Below are 19,123 nucleotides of genomic sequence, written 5' to 3' on the forward strand. Positions count from 1 at the left end.
GCACGGTGATGTACCACACAACACGTCGGATGGTGTCCTCAGTGCAAAGACGGGACTTCGACTCCACGAGGTCAGTGCGGTGGTCACTCCTACCAATACTGTCGTGGACAGATGCATCTGTGATAGGTAGATTGGTGTGGATGAGGTCAAATAGGTTTTTCTCTCGTGTTGGTTCGCTCACCACCTGCCTCAGGCCCAATCTGGCAGCTATGTCCTTCAGGACTCGGCCAGCTCAGTTAGTGGTGGTGCTACTGAGCCACACTCTTGGTGATGGACATTGAAGTCCCCCACCCAGAGTACATTCTGCGCCCTTGCTACCCTCAGTGCTTCCTCCAAGTGTTACTCAACATGGAGGAGGACTAATTCATCAGCTGAGGGAGGGCGGTAGGTGGTAATCAGCAGGAGGTTTCCTTTGCCACGTTTGACTTGATGCCATGAGATTTCATGGGGTCCGGAGTCAATGTTGAGGGCTCAATATTAACAGCATGAAAGGCTGAAGGGGGAATCTTAATGTTGAGGGTGCGTAATCGGTGGCACATTTCTAAGGATTCTGAAATATGACCCCTTGGAAAACGTTGAATTCATGCACTAAATATGATGCATTCTGGATGATTTATGCACTTTTATATTTCACAATTAATAGATTTTTAATCTTTTAAAAATAAAGTGATATTTGGATTTTCAACCGGCCAACCAAGTCATCATATAGCCAGAGGTACCCCAACACTCACTTCCCCCTCATGCCCAGTTCAAATGCACTGGTTTATAGTGACTGAATAAGAAAAATTGTGTTCTTAGTACATGTGAGTACGGGATTTTTACCAGAGTTTTGGAGCTCATATTCCATGATTACTTCTATGTTTCCATGAAACCCGCAGATCAGTGGCCTAGCAGATGATCCGTGAAGGCACAACCAAAGGTGGTGGTGGAGCGTGTCCTTGATCCGCTGCTGTACTTGTGTTGAAGCTCCCATGATAGTGATCTTGTGGCATTTCAAAAGACAGCAAAATTCTTTATCAGCTAATATTTTGAAAAAATATAGCGAGCATGAATTGCTATCACACTCCTCAATACCAATCTGTTGGTACTTTCAATTCTCTTTCTCTACCCCAGTATCATACTTAGTTTTCTCCTTCCTATATTTTGGTGCCAAATACCATACAACTCCCATCCGACAGGGTCAAGATGACCTCTCCAAAGCTTCTGCTCCTCCTGCTCTCTATACCTTGAGTTGAACCTGACTGCTCACCAGTGCGGAAAAGTTCTAGTAAAGGGGTCTGGATACGGATTATCCTGTAAAAACACTATGTATATTTAGAGTATAAAACCGAATAATCATTACCTCTAAACTTTCCTAACCTGTTAGTTTTTCTTTCCTACCTCATCCAATGGCTTAAGTGAATTTATCCAGTGAGTGACTGAGCCTACAGATCAGGTAGGTCTCGGATTCAATTCCTGGTTCAGTCGGGGTTCCTGCCTCTGATTTCTATCCACCGACCACATGCATATAGGATTGGGGTCCAATGTAATGCCCTCAGTGGTAGATTAGTCTGCTGCCACTCAGTGTCTAGCCTCATATGAATATTGGTCACTTAGATGAAGCACTGGATGGCTACTGGTGTCAATGGAGCCAGAACCTTATTCCAGAGAGAGTCAGTGCCTCAGAAGGGGTAAGCAGATTGGAGAGAAACATTTTTCCTTCAAATTAGATCTTACATAATTCCCCCCCCCCCCACCTTTTCCAGGTTTTTATTCCTCAGACCGAAGGCAATCGCTACTTTTTGTCTCTTCTCCTTGAGCCACGTAGCCTCCTCGTGCTGCAGAATGACAAATACATGAAGTATCTGCACGGCATCAGGCCAGTGGTGGAGGACATTGTCACAGAGAAGATCGCAAACCTGAAATCATGCAGCACAAATTTGGGGCCTTTTTGGGGTAGGCTTGTCTCCTCTTCCTCCAATCCCCATTGCTCCCATTCTTGGGGCAGTGAAGCCAATAATAGTGCCCTTACTGCCACCCTAGCTAAAATCAGCTAACTCAGCACAGGCCGGGGATTAAATTTGGGACCTCGCTGGTCTGTGTAATTCTACATCAGGCAGGTCTCTTGCTGTGGTGGAAGGATGTTTTAAAACTGTTAAGCAGCTGGGAATACATAGCTGTCCCAAACAATGAGTTTTTAAAATCATTAAAAGAATATGTGTGTGTATCTTAGTACGTGAAACATTGGCCCAGAATTTGCTAGGAAAATAACAGCGTGTTTACCTCACTCACAGTTAGTGTATAAAAAAACCCAGCAATTTGTACGGATTTCCAACTAATGGCGTATCTCTTCCTTATCACAAATTGCTGGATGATTGAACAATTAAAACTTTGGAGTCTCACTCCTACAGGTAGTAAATTGTTCCTAGAGGTTTTTTAATTTTAAAATTTTAATTTTAATTTTTTTTCTTACTTTTGCTTTCTTTCTCTTTCTCTCTTAATCGAATCTTTCTTTCACTCTCTTTATTTCTCCTTCTGTATCTAATTTGACTCTAATTCATCCTATTTCCTTCTCAGTTGTTCCTCTGCTTTTTTCTCTATCCTTAAATTTCATTGGTTAAGGAGATGGACTGTTGAGCCCATCGTTCATTAAGGCCCCAGATGCCACATTGACCTCGCTGTGCTGTTATTAACTCGCACTTGTACCGATTTGCGGCGCAAAAAAATTTCGAGTTGAAGGGTGAGAGAAAAAAATCTAACTAAGGGGGCAAGTTGCAAGATGCCCTGCTCCAGCAATTTCTGGTCCAAAGTAACAGACTGCCCAACTGCTACTGTGCACAGTGCCCTCTCACAGATTACATTTTAGTGTCTATTTAGTTATTACACTATGTGATTCAGCAATCTCTATTGAAATAAATAAACTGTTCCTGGAATAATTACATTGCTTTTTGGGCTGTGGTTATAAACATGGTGTGAATAAGATAGTTTTATTTATTTTGAAAGTGATTAAATATGTGTCACCACATTTATTGAAGTTTTTAAAATGTTTTTTCCCCCCTCTCTTTTTCTTCTAATTGTTTTCTGAGCTTGGGGCTGTAGCACACTTTCAGCTACAGTAGAGAGAGCTGTGGTCAGCATCTAGTCCATGTCAGACCTTTCCTGCGAGCACTTGATGCTATTGCTGGGTGATCAAAAGGAAAGCCTGACCCTCATTCTGAGTACAAAATTCATTTAAAAAGAAACAAATAATGAATATTCTAACTCCAATGCTAATTCAGGACAGGAGATCGAACGGGCAGCACAAAATTTGGGGACATTTTTAATAACGACTTTACAAAGATGGCTCAGACATTTCCCTGTGCCCACTATACCACTAAACAGGTGCCTCAGAAGATGAAGGGCCACTTATTTGGTAGGGAGTCAGTGTAAGTTGGTGAGAATTAGACTGGTGGATCAGCAGGATGCAAGCACGGGAGAAAATGTGAGTGGTGGAGTTTTGGACCAGTTGGCGTATATGGAGGATGGAGCATGAGACGCTAGTGAGGAGGGCGTTAGAGAAATCAAATCGGGAGGTGAAAAAGAGTGGATGATGATTTCAGCTGTGCTGGGAACAAAATTCAGAAGAGTGGAGAAAATTGAAGGGAAATTTAATAAAACACAAACAGTAACGAAACCAGTGAAGGTCAGTACAAGGATGAATCCCTCAAACACCTTTATTGTACAAGCCATTTAAAAACAATGTTTACCAACAATTCTTCGGAAGGTTTAAATTTACAGTAAAATTATGTAAAACTTACATTAAAACTTACATTATTACACAATTCCAAAACAAGCAATGGTTTATTATATGTTTAAATTTGTCCTATTATATTCAGTCATTTCATATGCTCATCATACATCAATGCAACAGATTCCACTGGCTGTTGGCATGTGTTACGATGCCAGCAAAAAAAATGAAAGTGTTTACACATTTATTAAAATCTATTGAAAACCTTATGTTGGGCACAGTTACTATCAACTTTTCCAATATAAATTTCCATTTCCACATGTAATGAAAAATAAAACTGTGTAAACTTAAGCTGTAATTATCTGCTCCCTCAGTGGAAGTGCTGTGGTGCCATCACTGGTGGGGAAAATGTAATTACAGCATGAGAAATTTACATAGGTTTTCATTATAAATGTGGACATAGGGATTTATATAATGGAAATATAAAAATAAGGACAAAATGTATAACTTTATAATGGGGACTGAATTATGTCGGCGAGCCCTGGTCCAGTTACTCCCCAGCCTCTAATCCCGCTTCACTTGATAACTAAGCTTGGCCTTGACTCCCCACATGCAATGCCCTGAGAGATCGACTATATGCTAAAAAAAAATAACATACCTGGGAGTGAATTCAAAGCTACAGTCTTATTTTGGGTTCCAGTGACAGTTATAAATTGTTCTTTTTTCCGTCTTGCCATGATGATCTGGACCCCACAATTAGATTCCAGCCTGTAACTCACTCCCGGATATCCATTATTCCATATATAAACAATCCGATGCCCTCATTTAGATTCCAGTCTGTAACTGACTCCTGGATATCAATTATATAATCCATCCAAGTCCCTTGATTAGTCTCCAGTTTGCAAATACCTCTCTGGCACCTATTAAAATTCTTTATAAAAATCACATGATGCCCTTGATTTGATTCCAACATGTAGCTCACTCCCTGCTATCTGTTATTCCTTATATAATGAATATACATTTTTTTGTGTAATTTAGTCCCTCAGCAAGATGTTTAAAAGCAACAAATCTTTTGACATCCACAAAACTACTTGGTAAAAGATCAACTAACAGGTAAACAGTTTGGAATATTAGTTCTTCAGATTGATTTTAGTCAACTAAAAGAACAAATTTAATTGAAAAATGTCCTATGCAATGAAAGGATAGCAACATTGTATAAACATCAAAATCAAAACAAGAGAAGGTAGAAATGCACAGCCGGTCAATCAGCACCTGAAAGAGTGAGATAGGCTAGTGTTTTGGGTGGAGACCTTTTGTTAGAACAGTTCTGAAATGTTAATCAGCCTTTGATTTCCAGATGCTGATGGGTTTGCTCTGCATTTCCTCCATTTTCAGCATTTGCAGTTTTTCTTTTGCTCTCTACTGTGGAACTATTTGCTTTGGCTCTCACTTATATTGAATTGAGCTTGTGTAAAAGGACTAAGAACATAAGAAATAGGAGCAGGAATAGGCCATACAGCCCCTCGAGCCTGTTCCACCATACAATCAGATCATGGCTGATCTTCAACCTCAACTCCACTTTCCTGCCCGATCCCCATATCCCTTGATTCCCCTAGAGCCCAAAAATCTATCTCAGCCTTGAATATACTCAACAACTCAGCATCCACAGCCCTCTGGGATAGAGAATTCCAAAGATTCACAACCCTCTGAGTGAAGAAATTCCTCCTTATTTATGCGATTTGCATCAACTACTCCTTGTGGTAACGTGTTCCACATTCTTACCACTCTTTGGGTAAAGAAGTTTCTTCTGAATTGCCTATTAGATTTATTAGCAACTACTTATATTTATGGACTCCCCCACAAGTGGAAACATTTTCTCTACGTCGACCCTATCAAACCCTATCATTATCTTAAAGGCCTCAGCCTTCTCTTTTCTAGAGAAAAGAGCCCCAGCCTTTCCTGATGAGGCTATCCTCTCAGTTCTGGTATCATCCTTGTGAATCTTTTTTGCACCTTCCCCAATGCCTCCATATCCTTTCTATAATATGGAGTCCAGAACTGAGCACAATACTCCAAGTGTGGTCTAACCAAGGTTCTATAAAAGTTTAACATAACTTCTTTGCTTTTCAATTCTATCCCTCTAGAAAATGAATCACAGTGCTTGATTTGCCTTTTTTATGGCCTTATTAACCTGCGTCGCTACTTTTAGTGATTTGTGTATCTGTACCCCTAGATACCTTTGCTCCTCTATCCCGTATAGACTTTATTACCCAAGCAGTATGTGGCATCCTTACTCTTCCTACCAAAATGCACCATCTCACTCTTACCTATATTGAAATTCATTTACCAATTACACGCCCATTCTGCAAGTTTATTAATGTCCTCTTGCATTTTGAGGCATTCTTCCTTTGTATTAACTACACCCCCCCCCACCCCCAATTTGGCATCGTCCGCAAATTTTGAAGTTGTACTTCCGAATCTAAATCGTTAATATAAATTGTGAACCACAGTGGCCCCAGCACTGACCTGTGAAACCCCACTTCCCACCTTTTGCCAGTCTGAGTAACTACCCTTAACCCCTGCCCTCTGTTTTCTGTTTTGTAGCCAGCTTGCTATCCATTCTGCTACCTGTCCCCTGATTCCACATGCTCTGACCTTAGCCATAAGTCTACAATGCGGTACCTTATCAAAGGCCTTTTGAAAATCCAAATATATCACATCTACTACATTACCTTTGTCTAATCATTTTATTACTTCTTCAAGAAGTAAATGAAGAAGAAGTAATTAGATGACACAGAGTTTAGGTTTTAAAAGTCTGTGACTGCAGGAAAATGACAAAACAGAGCGAGGGAAGGAGCTGCACGGTTCTGAAGTCCTGAAAAAAATAGTATGAGACAGTGCAATGAGTCTTGATTTGAACACAGTGAAGATGCAGGGAAGAGGAAGAGTATGTAAAGTAGGTTGGGCAGTTGACCATGTGGATGGGTTACATAACTCAAGCAGGAAATGAAGTCAGGGGAAATGAGGCCAGCATTTGGCAAAACAGCAGAGTCTAGGCCAGTGTCGTCCAATGCATTAATCACTAGCCATAGGTATGGCTACGGCAACACCATTTTAGCCACAAGCACTAATTTTAGTAGAAAATTCCATGGACAACACTGGTCTAAGGAATGCGAGAAAGATGCTGATCCTGGGCACTGTAGTTTAGGCTGCATTCAGAATAAGTAAATTTGAAATACACAGGTCCTATGATTTTAATGGTGGGTTTAGAAATCTTAGATAAAGGAACAAAAGAAGTCTATCACCACCTGCTAAAATTCACAATTGATATCCCAGTTGCTTTTAGCGAGAAATGGCACAGAACTTGCATTCATGGGGCACAGCCAGGATCCCACTCATAGCAGGTGAGGTGTCAATATCCTTGTGGTCAATAACAGGATTGAAGACAAAGTTCTGGAACAGAGTGGTCAAAAAAAGGAAGAGTTCCATCCGAGCCAAGGACTCTCCCAAACACATTCTCTTCCCTGCAAAACACAGAGAGGTTATTGAGCAAAAAGCTCTAAAGTCTGTATGCAGCATTCAACTGTTGATTACTTAAAACTATGTTCCATTAATGACCAGCATGCTGGATCTTTTTCTGTGACTTCTGTGCGTGAATTTTTGTGCTCATCAAGGTGTTGGCATGAAACACTCCCATGTACCACAATGAGTTGCAGAGCAAAGCTTCTCTACTCTGCGCCAACACTGTTCCTCAGATCAAACCACAGAAGAGCACCCTCTATTGCTCGAGTGTGACATTTTTTTCCATTTTACACACAAGTGAGTAGTTTAGCGTAAATCTCGGAGTGAGACGAGTGCCAAAAACGAGCAAGTTTGTAACCTACTCCTCCCCCCACCTCTCTCCCATGACCACTTTGAAATTTTGATTTGCATGTACTGTGCCCATCACTTATGATAGAATGGTTATTACAGGCCACTGTTTGTACTGGCCAACCAGCAGTAACCATTCTCATAGATGTCAATTACAAAGGCACCACTGATTTAAAAGTTTTGGTTATTTCGGGCAAAGTCAGGTCTTCAATCAACATATGTTAAGGTGCAATTACCTTGGCTACTTACATTTGAGTCTGCTAATCAGCCCCAGTGCAAAAGTGCTCTTTACAACAACTGGGGTTTCCCCATCCACCTCATATAGCAGGCAAACCATGTTAGCACCAACGCTCCTGCTATAAGCGGTGGAGACTGTACCTTCATCTTGCTTTTCAGCTGACTCTGGAACGCATACTTACTATTGGCCACAAGGTAAGCATTCAACAGAACTTAGATTAGATAGATTTCTTTCAGAAAATAATATTTTGGGATACAGTATGTGAGTAATTTGAGACTTGACATCTAGATAAGTACCCAACTCAGACTGATCGGATGAAAGTTTCTCTCTCTATTGCCTAAAACAATCCCGAGTGAATGGGCAGTGTAGCTGCGTTGCTGGTAGGCATAAGGTCATAGCATAATGTCACCCATAACTGTACTGATTGGCACCAAATTGGAAACTTGATTCAGAAAGAATCTCACAAATGTGCTCACTTCAGTTTTATTAAAGGGGATCGTGTCCTTTGATCCTAGCTGAGATTGGTCAATTGATTTAAATTGCTAATGGTTACAACATTAATAGTACAGGTTTCTATCATCTGAATAAGCTGATAGAAACCTGTACTATGTTCATTAGAAACGTTTGGTTAAACCTTAGCTAACAGACCTGTTCATCTCAAAACTTGTGAATTGAGTAAAACTTCACAAACACAAATGTCAAAAGCCAAATACTGCAGATGCTGGAAATCTGAAATAAAAACAGAAAATGCTGGAGAAGCTCAGCAAGTGAGGCAGCATCTGTGGAGAAAGAAACAGAGTTAATGTTTCAGGTCGAAGACCTTTCGTCAGAACTGGAAGATGTTAAAAGAGTTAAAGTTTTTAAGCAAGTACAGAGCCAGGGAAAGAGGGGGGGAGGGCGGGGAGGGGAGAAAAGAACAAAAGGTAAGGTCTGTGATAGGGTAGAGGGCAAGAGTGATTAAATGAATAAAGGGATGATACAAGGCAAGGAAGGTGGTAATGACATGTTAAGAAACAAAAGATTGGTCAGGAGTAGCTGTAAATGGCAGCAGCAGAACCATTACCAGCACTTGCTGACCGAAAAAATGGGAGCAGTGGTTATGATCTGAAGTTATTGAAATGAATGTTGAGTCCAGAAGGTTGTAAAGTGCCTAAGTGAAAGATGAGGTGCTGTTCCTTGAGCTTACGTTGAGTTTCATTGGAATAGTGTAAGAAGCCGAGGACAGAGAGGTCAGAGTGTGAGTGGGACGGAGAATTAAAATGGCAAGCGACCAGCAGGTCAGGGTCACACTTGCGGACAGAGTGAAGGTGTTCAGTAAAGCGATCACCCAGTCTATGTTTGGTCTCCCCAATGTATGGGAGACCGCATTGTGAGCAGCGCATACAGTATAATAAATTGAAGGAAGTACAAGTAAATTGCTGTTTCACCTGGAAGGAGTGTTTGGGGCCCTTGTCAGTGGGAAGGGAGAAAGTGAAAGGGCAGGTGTTCCATCTCCTGCACTAGCATGGGAAGGTGCTGTTGGGGAGGAGAGCGGGTGTTGGAAGTGATGGAAGAGTGGAGCAGGGTGCTGTGGAGGGAGCAGTCCCTTCAGAATGCTGAAAAGGGAGGGGAGGAGAAGATGTGTCTGGTGGTGGGATCGCGCTGGAGGTGGCGGAAATGGCGGAGGATGATACGTTAAATGTGGAGGTTGGTGGGGTGGAAGGTGAGGACAAGGGGGACCCTATCATGGTTCTGGGAGGGAAGGGAAGGGGTGAGGGCAGAAGTGCGGGAAATAGAACGGATACGGTCGAGGGCTCTGTCAACTACAGTGGAGAGAAAGCCTCAATTGAGGAAAAAGGAAGACATATCGGAAGCACTGATGTGGAAGGTGGCATCTTCAGAACAGATGCGATGGAGACGGAGAAACTGGGAGAAGGGAATAGAGTCCTCACAGGAACCAGGTGGGAGGAAGTGTAATCAAGGTAGCTGTGGGAGTCGGTGCTCTTATAATAGATATTGTTTGACAGCCTGTCCTACTCAGGTCCTCTCCCTCACCTATTTTTCCGGTACATTGATGACTGTATTGGTGCCGTTTCCTGCTCTCACCCCGAACTGGAAAATTTCATCAGCTGTGCTTCCAATTTCCACCCTTCCCTCACATTCACATGGTCCATCTCCAACTCTTCCCTTCCTCAACTTCTCTATCTCTATTTCTGAGGATAGGCTGTCAACCAATATCTATTATAAGCCCACCTACATAGGGGAGACCAAACGCAAACTGGGTGATCGCTTGCGGACAGAGCAGGTGACCTCTGCTCTATCCGCAAGCGCGACTTTGACCTGCCGGTTGCTTGCCATTTTAATTCCCCATCCCACTCACACTCTGTCCTCGGCTTCTTACACTGTTCCAATGAAGCTCAACGTAAGCTCGAGGAACAGCACCTCATCTTCCGTTTAGGCACTTTACAACCTTCCGGACTCAACATTGATTTCAATAACTTCAGATCGTAACCACTGCTCCCATTTTTTCAGACAAGTGGTTGGTAATGGTTCTGCTGCTGCCATTTACAGCTACTCCTGACCAATCTTTCATTTCTTAACCTGTCCCATTACCACCTTTCTTGCCTTGCACCATCATCCCTTTTGTCATTTAATCACTCTTGCCCTCTACCCTATCACAGACTTTTCCTTTTGTTTTATTTTGTTCTTTCCTCCCCTCCCCTCCCCCCCTCCTTTCCATTGCTCTGTACTTGCTTAAAAACTTTAACTCATTTAATATCTTCCAGTTCTGATGAAAGGTCTTTGACATTAACTCTGTTTCTTTCTCCACAGATGCTGCCTGACTTGCTGAACTTCTCCAGCATTTTCTGTTTTATTACAAACACAAATGTGTTCTTGCTGAACAGGTGTGGATTCTGTCAAGATCTAGACTTGCATAAATGTGTATTTATTTAGATATCTGCTTGAGGGAAACATTTCAATGCATTACATTATAACGAGCGAGATACATGAATACAATATTCACCATGCTACTATCCAGGAATTTGTTGTTGAAAATTGAAAGACTATTGTATTTCTTTCGACAAATAAGTACAAGGACTAATTGACCATTACAGACTTTTCTCAATGTATGTATGTTTAAAGTTTGTACTGGTATATTTTCCAGACATTTGTGCTTCATTTCTTGCAAATCTGAGTTCAGTCATCCTGAAGAGAGTTGTGTTGTGTTGTGTAAGATTATATTTAGTTCAGTAGGCCGGTGAGTACAAATGGAGTATTTGTCAATCCTCAGGTCACTCAACTCTGCAAAGGTAGATTACTGAAAAGCTACAGCTTCCAGATTGAAGAGGACAAGGTTCACTTATTGAAATGGTTATTGAAATATTATAATAGAAAATTATTCTCTAAAAATGTGGTATTGTTACAGACATGCCTGTGTATTCTGGATTGGAAATGGTAATATCACACTGGTATAATGGGGTTGCTCTTTTGAAATTGAGGTTGGCAGAGTAGAGGGAACTTTATTCTGCATTCAGCCATGCTCTGGGTGATCTGGTAAAAAGAAAGAAATAAGTAAAACAAAAAAGGTGGAATCTGTACCTGCGGAGAATGCCATGAAACTTGCACTCTTTTTGAAGCGTCCGTTTTCATCAAGGAAATGGTTTGGGTTAAATGATTCTGGAGTCTCCCACAGGCTGGGGGATTTCAGAACAGAGGCAAGCACAGGAACCACAAATGTGCCCTAAAAACACAGAATTATCACATTCAGATAAGGAAACAAACAAAATTTACATCAGTAACACACAAACTGGAATGCATTACAACATAGTAAAATAATGAGAGAGTCAGGTGACATTATAAATCTGGATAGATATGTCCCTTGGTGATTTAGTGCACAGTCTGATGTGGTATCGATCCATAGAGACCAGAAGGTCCTAGATTTCATCCCTGATCTGGTCTGAGTTACCTGATCTTAGTTGGAGCAGTAATGGAGATGCTACATTGGACCTCAGCAGCACTGGTCAATAAAAAGAAAAAATCAGCCAGGGCTCCCACTCCAGATCACCATCCAGTAAAATCTGCTGTAAAGAATGTGCTTGTGGATGTTGGGTGAGGAGCAGATCAGCCTTGGTTGTAATGCCATTCACAGCGGAATAACTTGCATCGTTCACACATGAAGAATGCCCACTCGTGAGGTACTCAACAAGAGTCAGCATCTTCAGAAGGTGGGAAACCCAGGATGTTATCAGGTTATATTTAAAACCTGTATGACTGTGTTGCTCGTTATTTAATTTCTTTATAGAAAGAATGCATGACAAGCATCTTAATTTTTGTACCCTTGTGGGTATGATGGCACCATTGACTCCATGGTGTAGAACACTGGGAAGTTCCACACCCCCTCCCAGATTCTTGCCACTTTATGCAAAATCTGTTGGAACAGTTAGACATCTTCGTTTGACTTAGTTGGTCGCGCCTCTAGATCAAATGGTGCTGATTCAAGCCCTATTCCAGAGCGCAGTTTGAGCCCCAGTCTAGATTGACATGCCAGTGTGCTATTGAGGATGAGAATTTAAATCAAAGTCAAATGTTCCTTTGGTTTAGGTCAACATTAAAGATCCTGTGGTACTATTCAAACGGGAGCAGGGACTTCTCCTGGTGTCCTGGACAATATCCTTTCTTCAAAAACAAACACCAAAAACAGAGGAAATGGTCATTCACCTCATTGTGTATTTTGCTGGTGCAGAATGGCTGCCACATTTGCCTCAATAACAACCATCATGCCATTTCAAAAGTAATTCCTTATGTGATAGTTTGACATCATAAGGTGCTATACAAATACAACTGTCAATATAACAGGTTTGATTCTGACCTCAGGAATCAGATATCCTCTGAACTCTAGGTCTCTTGTCACCATGTGTGGGAGATTCATGGGAACAAGGTCGATGTATCGCTGAACCTCATGTATGACAGCATCGGTGTACGGCATTTTTGCTCGATCTTCAATAGTGGGTCTTCGACAGGATCCAATCACCTCAACAATCTCTCGATTAATTTTTTCTGGGGGGAAAAAATGCAACTTTAAAAAATGTTTTAATGTATTTAGTTTACAAACATCTCCCGACCCATGACTTCTGTCACACTACACACTGTGGTCTATAATAAATTGTCTGGCTGCCATTTCCATAGGACAGTCTTATCCAACCAGATGGCATGGGTTCAAGACCAGTGGGGAGTGCGATAGTATTTAAGCTGATGGCTTTTCTTTTCATGTAGAAGCCCTGGGAAGAATCAATGCCCATAGTCCAAGATTAGGTACACCAAGCTTGGATTTTTAAAGCCTGTAAGATGAAGGGAAGATTGAGGGAGGTAGGGAGTTGTACAGTTTTGAGGTACTGGAAAAGTCTTAATTTTTCAAAATCAAGTGGATGAGTCTTGATTTTGACACAGTGAAGATCCAGGGAAGAGCAAAATGTGTAGAATGGAGGATATGCAAGTTAGAAGGAACAAGAAAGGAAAGTTCAGAGCAGCAGTGACCATAGTAGTATTGATAAAATAGAGAAGGCACAACAGATTGTGATGGAGAGAGGGAGGTTGAAAGCTATAGGTGAGAGGCACGGCCTGCTAAGTGACCAGGTTTTCCTTGTATCCTGTCCAGGTGTGTGAGAGAGCAGCTAGAAGAGTCTCTGCAGATTTGAGAGCAGGATTCTAGTTGGACTTGAACCTTATAGAGAGTTAAGAGTGGTTGAGAAGTAGAGGAGTGTTTGTCAGTAAAGAAGAAACTGAGCTTGTTGGAGGCAGCTTCAGCGATGGAGGAGTTTCCATCTGAGATCAGAGGATATAGTGAAGCCAAGGATACCACACAGCAACTGACACGCCCCAAACTGGGGTGGGTGAGAAATGGTTCAGTGAGGGACATTCATCTGAGGCTATGGCTGACTCATTATAGCAGCAGAGCACATGGAGCTTCACTCAGCAACTAGCTGTACTCTACTTGATCTTGGTGTGCTCGATGCTGACACTGGGGTGTCTGAATGGGCACATGTTCCATTCTCCAACAATAACATCCCTTGTGTTGGACTGTTGAAATGCATCCTGCAATTATTTCAAGTGGCGTTGCTTACCCTGAATCTGTGGATGCTTCGCCAGGATCTGCAGAGCCCATCGTAGTGTCGTGCTGGTTGTTTCAGTTCCAGCCATGAATAAATTCATAGCTGACATCAACAAATTCTTATAAATGAATTCAGAGTCAAGCTTGTGTTTCTCCTAAAACAAAACAAATGAAGTCTACTTTTGAAATATTAAAGGCTTTACGTTGTTTATAGTCACTTCTATAGTTTTCCCAAACTCAAGTTGTGCTGTTAACCAATCTATTCAGTGCATTGTTTGGCTGCTTATATTTTGATGTCAGTGGGGTGTTTACGACACCAGTTCCCAAAGCGAGGGTTTTGTTTAGCTGGTGGGAACCTCAGTGTAAGCCTGTCGGATTCACCAAGTCAGAGTCCAGGAAAACCCTTTCTTACCTTCAGGAAAGGAGGTACAAAAATTGGAAACGTATGAATGTAACAAGAAAACTATTCCCAATACCTCATCCATCTTGATGAGGAAGCTGTCGATATAATCCCTGGAAAAATCTTTCTGGAAACTCTCTTTGTGACTTTGAATCATTTCATTCATAAAATTAAGCAAATCTGCTACATTTTGGAAGATCTTTTTGTGAGGCCCAGGCAAGAAATCCATGATCTTCGGGAAGTTATTGTACATCTGCAAAGCAAACAATATTTTCATTAGCACGGTAGTGCTTCTGGCCACCTGCTGTCAAAAAGGCTAGTGTGGAGCAGCTATCCTAAATGGGACACTGTCCATGCAAACAGTTTCACCTCCCAGTCTGGTGCTGGGCCACAGAGAGACTAAAAGAGTCTCGGATTCAATCCCTGATCTAGGTTGAGACAGCTGATCTCAGCTGAGGCAACACCTAGTTCTAAGCTAGGAAGAAAGGATCAAGCAAATAACTTTCTTTCCATTGGAGAAAAGATGACTGGAGGAAGATGTGATACAGGACTTCACAACAACGAAAGGAATAGACGGGGTGGGAGTAAACAGACTATTTCATTTGTCAACGAACATTGGACTAGAGGACACCAGTACAAAATTAACAAGCCTCGAGCAAGGTTAGAGATTAGAGAAAACTCCCCCTTCCACCATCACCACGCCCCCCCCCACCCCGCCCCAAACACAGGATGGTGGACATGTAGGACAGACTCTAAGTGAAGGCAGTTGATTCGGGGTCACCTTTAAAAAGGAGCTGGATCGATCACTGTTGAGAAGCCTGATTGGGGGTTATAGAGACATTGAATACCATTGCTTGACTATTATTCCGGGGAGACAGGGATAGGAGATCAACAAGCAGTGTGGGAGGGAATTCCTTGAAATATCCTGGATGGAGTGGGATTGATGGGTTGATGCTCTTTGCTTGCTCTGGATTTTCTTATGTTCTTAATGCACAGAGGAAATTATTTAGTGCCAATCGGTGTTTTACAATGTGATCCCATCACAAAGCTCTTCCCTCTATTAAATCTCCCATCGCAGCTTCTCACTGTACTTTAACCCCAATGTTTTTGCTTCTAAAACCTCACCTAGTAAACAATCCGAATTATTTCTCATTCTTTGAGTGAAGGAGTTCTTGCTGATATCTGTTTTAAATTTACTGTTCACTACTGGAAATTCCTGTCCTCTGCTCCTACTCTTCCGGCTCAGGTTAAAGTAATATTCTGGGTTTCTGTTATCTATAACTATCTAATAGTTTATAGACCTCAATGAGGTCTGACCTTAACCAACTTCTGTATGGAATGTAGAGCTTCAGCTTCCTTAATCTTTCCTCACGCGCTATCCCTTTTGGGATCAATCTTGTTGCTCCTCTTTGCAACCTCTGCCATGCGTGTATGTATTTTGTAATGTGGTGAGCAAAACTGAGCAAAACTAAAGGAAGCCTGACCAGTGCACTGCAGAGCCTTAGCACAACCTCAGTAGATATGTGTTCTGCTGTGGCTGTACCTCTCAGAATATTAGCTTTTTTTTTGGTTAATTCACTGCCTTAACCAGATGTTGAAAGTGACCATTACTCCCAGATCCCTTTCTAAGTCTCCCTTTGCCAATTCAGTTTAATTCATTATGTACATGTTTATATTTATCCATGTTAAACTTCATTTGCCATTTGTCTCCCAGTTAAATAATTGATCTAAATCCTTTTGCAAATCTCTAACCGTATCCTCTCTCTACTGCTCTCACTATTGTAATGTCATCAGGAAATCTGACCATCTTACAGTCAGTTTCAGTAACACCATGACCATAAAAGAAAAGGAAATACCTGTACCCAGGGGCCGCTTAAAACTTGGGCATTTTCTGCAATCAGCTCCAACAGTCTGAGAAATTTCTTATCTTCATAATCAAACCGGTCTCCAAAGACAATGGAACAGATGATATTTGATGCTGCGCATCTCAACAGAAAATCTGGGCTAAAGGGGGTTTCTGATAGAATTGAAAGATAAGCCAGTTAGAAAGGTACACAGTGTTACACACACAACCCAGAGGCAGACATTATTGGGCTGGATTTTGCTGTCAAAATAACAGCGCTCGCCGTTATTTCTGTGCAAATCGGTCAGCAACTTCCAGTGTCCGCACACGCGCAGTTAAACGCGGAAATCAGGAAGTTGCTGAACGAGGTACACTGCTCCACCATAAGCTTTGCGAGAACGGCATCTCGCCGGCTGGCTCCCCATTCAAATGAACGGATGTTCCTGCACGGACGCTGTACATATGGACTAAACTCACCAAACGCTTGGGCGTCACCCTCGACCGGTCACTAACCTACAAAAACCATCTACTGAAAACTGTTGAGAAAGTCAAAACCTGAAAAGACTTGCTGGCTCTATCTGGCGAGCAAATGCCTCCATTTTACACTCACCTGCTCTTGTACTTTGCTACTCAGTTGCGGAATATTGCTCTCCCTTCTGGGCTCACTCACCACACAGTAAGCTGGTGGATACTCAACTACGCTCTACTATGTGTCTTGTGTCAGGCACAATGCGTCCTGCTCCCCTCCCATGGTTACCAGTCCTCTGCAATATAACTCCTCCACATCCTCCTCGTTCAGATGTGGTAGCAACATTGGTGAATAGACTTCTTGACGATATCATGCTGCCAATTCACTCCGATTTGTTCTATCCACCAACTCTCTTCGAGACATCCAATATGGTCAACCTTTCCCAATTCCTTTGACTTTTCCTTACCAGCTCACAGGTGTGAAGTGAACAGCAGGTGCTCCTATAAATCACCGTAATGTCTCCGACCCTACAACCAGGATTCAATTTGCCATGTCGTAGTTGGATGTTTCTCAACCGCTCTCAAACTGGACAGGGACGTTGCGTCTCAAATCTTCACCAATGGGGCCTTTGTATGAGAAATGTCCCTGTGGACGAACACAACCCATGTCCCACATCTTTGAATCATGCCCATTAACCAAACTATCTGGTGAGCTACACGCTTTGCGTGCTGGTGATGACAATGCTCCAAGATGGCTGGAATTATATGCCAAGTCTGCATATGCTAAATAAATCAATCTGGTTCTGTGTCATAAGTGAAGGTGTTAGATAACCTGATCTTTTATGTTTCAGATCAATTCTCCATCAAGGGCAAAGATAACTTCAGAACCAAAGCCATGACGTCAACCCTTATCTCGCACCCATCCCACACTGCGATCCCTTCCCACCCATCCTTAGCACTGATCCCTCGTCCCATCCCCAGATTGGAATTTGCAAAAAAGTGGCAACGCTACTTATAATCATTGAAAAAAATCCTCTATTACTTTAATCAGAAACCTTTCTTATTCCTGATATCTGTAACCAGGAAATGTGCTTCTTCTTGGATCCGCTCTTCAATGCTCTTTTTCCCCATTCCAAAATTCCTCAAGGTGCTGAGAGAGAATCTCCGAAGCTGTTTCCATCTGTCCCCATTACTGGTGACAATTCCTGCAACAGAGACATTAACATGAATGGAAATGACCTGGGATGGAATTTTCAATTAGCTGAGGACAAAATGTACTGAATATTTTTCAATTTCCTTTCTCCCCTTCTCCAAAGCTGCCGACAGCCTCTGAGTACCTCACCCAAGTGGTCGTTCGTCTAGATAGGAGTTGGAATGCTACAATTGGCCTCAGAATTCCTGAGTTAGGGAGGGGATAAATCAGCCACAGTTCCTGCTCCTGATCATGATCCAGGGACCTCCTGGTGGAAGGTGTCCACGAGTGGATGTCTGTTGAGGACAGATTGAGCTTGTCCCACAATCGAATGGCCTGTCAACACTCACTATCCAGACTCACATACGAGGAATGATATGGGTACAGTAGCTTAGTGGTTATGGACTAACAACCCGATGGTGTGAGGTTAAATCCTGCCATGGCAATTTGTGAAACTTTGCATCTCGCTTGTCTTTGAATGCTTCTGTGTTTATGCAGTATGTTTGTGGTGACCCAGGCTGGGGAATAATTCTATGGTGGGAAGGAGTCCTTCTGGTACCTCATTCAAGTGCCCATTATTCATGTGAGTCTGGACAATGAGTGCTGGCAGACTATGTAGAAAACTTTTATTTCTTTTTTTACAAAAAATATTCTCCAGTTTTCTCCCCCTGCCTTCCTGAAGTGGAGATGCCGGTGATGGACTGGGGTTGACAATTGTAAACAATTTTACAACACCAAGTTATAGTCCAGCAATTTTATTTTAAATTCACAAGCTTTCGGAGGCTTCCCCCTTCGTCAGGTGAACAATGTGAAATCCCCATTTCACATCGTTCACCTGACGAAGGGGGAAGCCTCCGAAAGCTTGTGAATTTAAAATAAAATTGCTGGACTATAACTTGGTGTTGTAAAATTGTTTACAATTGCCTTCCTGAAGGCATTGACTGGGACATGGTTCGAAGGGCTGTAGTTGTGCCATTCTTCATGTGTAAGCTTTGACAGTGAGTATTGTAAAGCTCTTCGACCATAGGAGTATCACAGCATAGTCTTCGACCTCCACACATGACCAATCCTGCTGACTTCACCCTCCCTTACCCAATGGTCTTGAGGCCAATTGTTGCACCCCGTATTCTTTCCCAGTTTCAGCTTAGCTCAGAGGTAGCACTCTGGCCTCTGAATCAAAAGTTTGTGGGTTCAAGACCCACTTCAGCACTCAACCTAGCCTGATACTTCAGTGCTGCACTGAGGGAGTTCTGCATTGTCAGAGGTGTCGTCTTGCAGATGAGATGTTAAATCAAAGTTCCATCTGCCAGTTCAGGTA

General features: G+C 42.2%; 1 protein-coding gene across 6 annotated transcripts in view; it reads right to left on the reverse strand.

The window, feature by feature from the left end:
• Positions 1-3,661: 3,661 nt before the first annotated feature.
• Positions 3,662-19,123, reverse strand: part of LOC137305980 (cytochrome P450 2C21-like) — a 34,159-nt gene continuing 18,697 nt past the window's right edge. For all 6 annotated transcript variants that reach the window (XM_067974968.1, XM_067974967.1, XM_067974969.1 and 3 more), the window contains exons 4-10: positions 17,669-17,818; positions 16,159-16,319; positions 14,379-14,555; positions 13,916-14,057; positions 12,664-12,851; positions 11,394-11,535; positions 3,662-7,230 (exon numbers count right to left, since the gene is read on the reverse strand). In XM_067974968.1, the coding sequence (XP_067831069.1) occupies positions 7,049-7,230; positions 11,394-11,535; positions 12,664-12,851; positions 13,916-14,057; positions 14,379-14,555; positions 16,159-16,319; positions 17,669-17,818 (1,142 nt within the window). In that variant the 3' untranslated portion in view covers positions 3,662-7,048. The remainder of the gene's footprint in view (positions 7,231-11,393; positions 11,536-12,663; positions 12,852-13,915; positions 14,058-14,378; positions 14,556-16,158; positions 16,320-17,668; positions 17,819-19,123) is intronic.

Source organism: Heptranchias perlo, chromosome 41 (genome assembly GCF_035084215.1).
Source record: "Heptranchias perlo isolate sHepPer1 chromosome 41, sHepPer1.hap1, whole genome shotgun sequence".
Taxonomy (NCBI): domain Eukaryota; kingdom Metazoa; phylum Chordata; class Chondrichthyes; order Hexanchiformes; family Hexanchidae; genus Heptranchias; species Heptranchias perlo.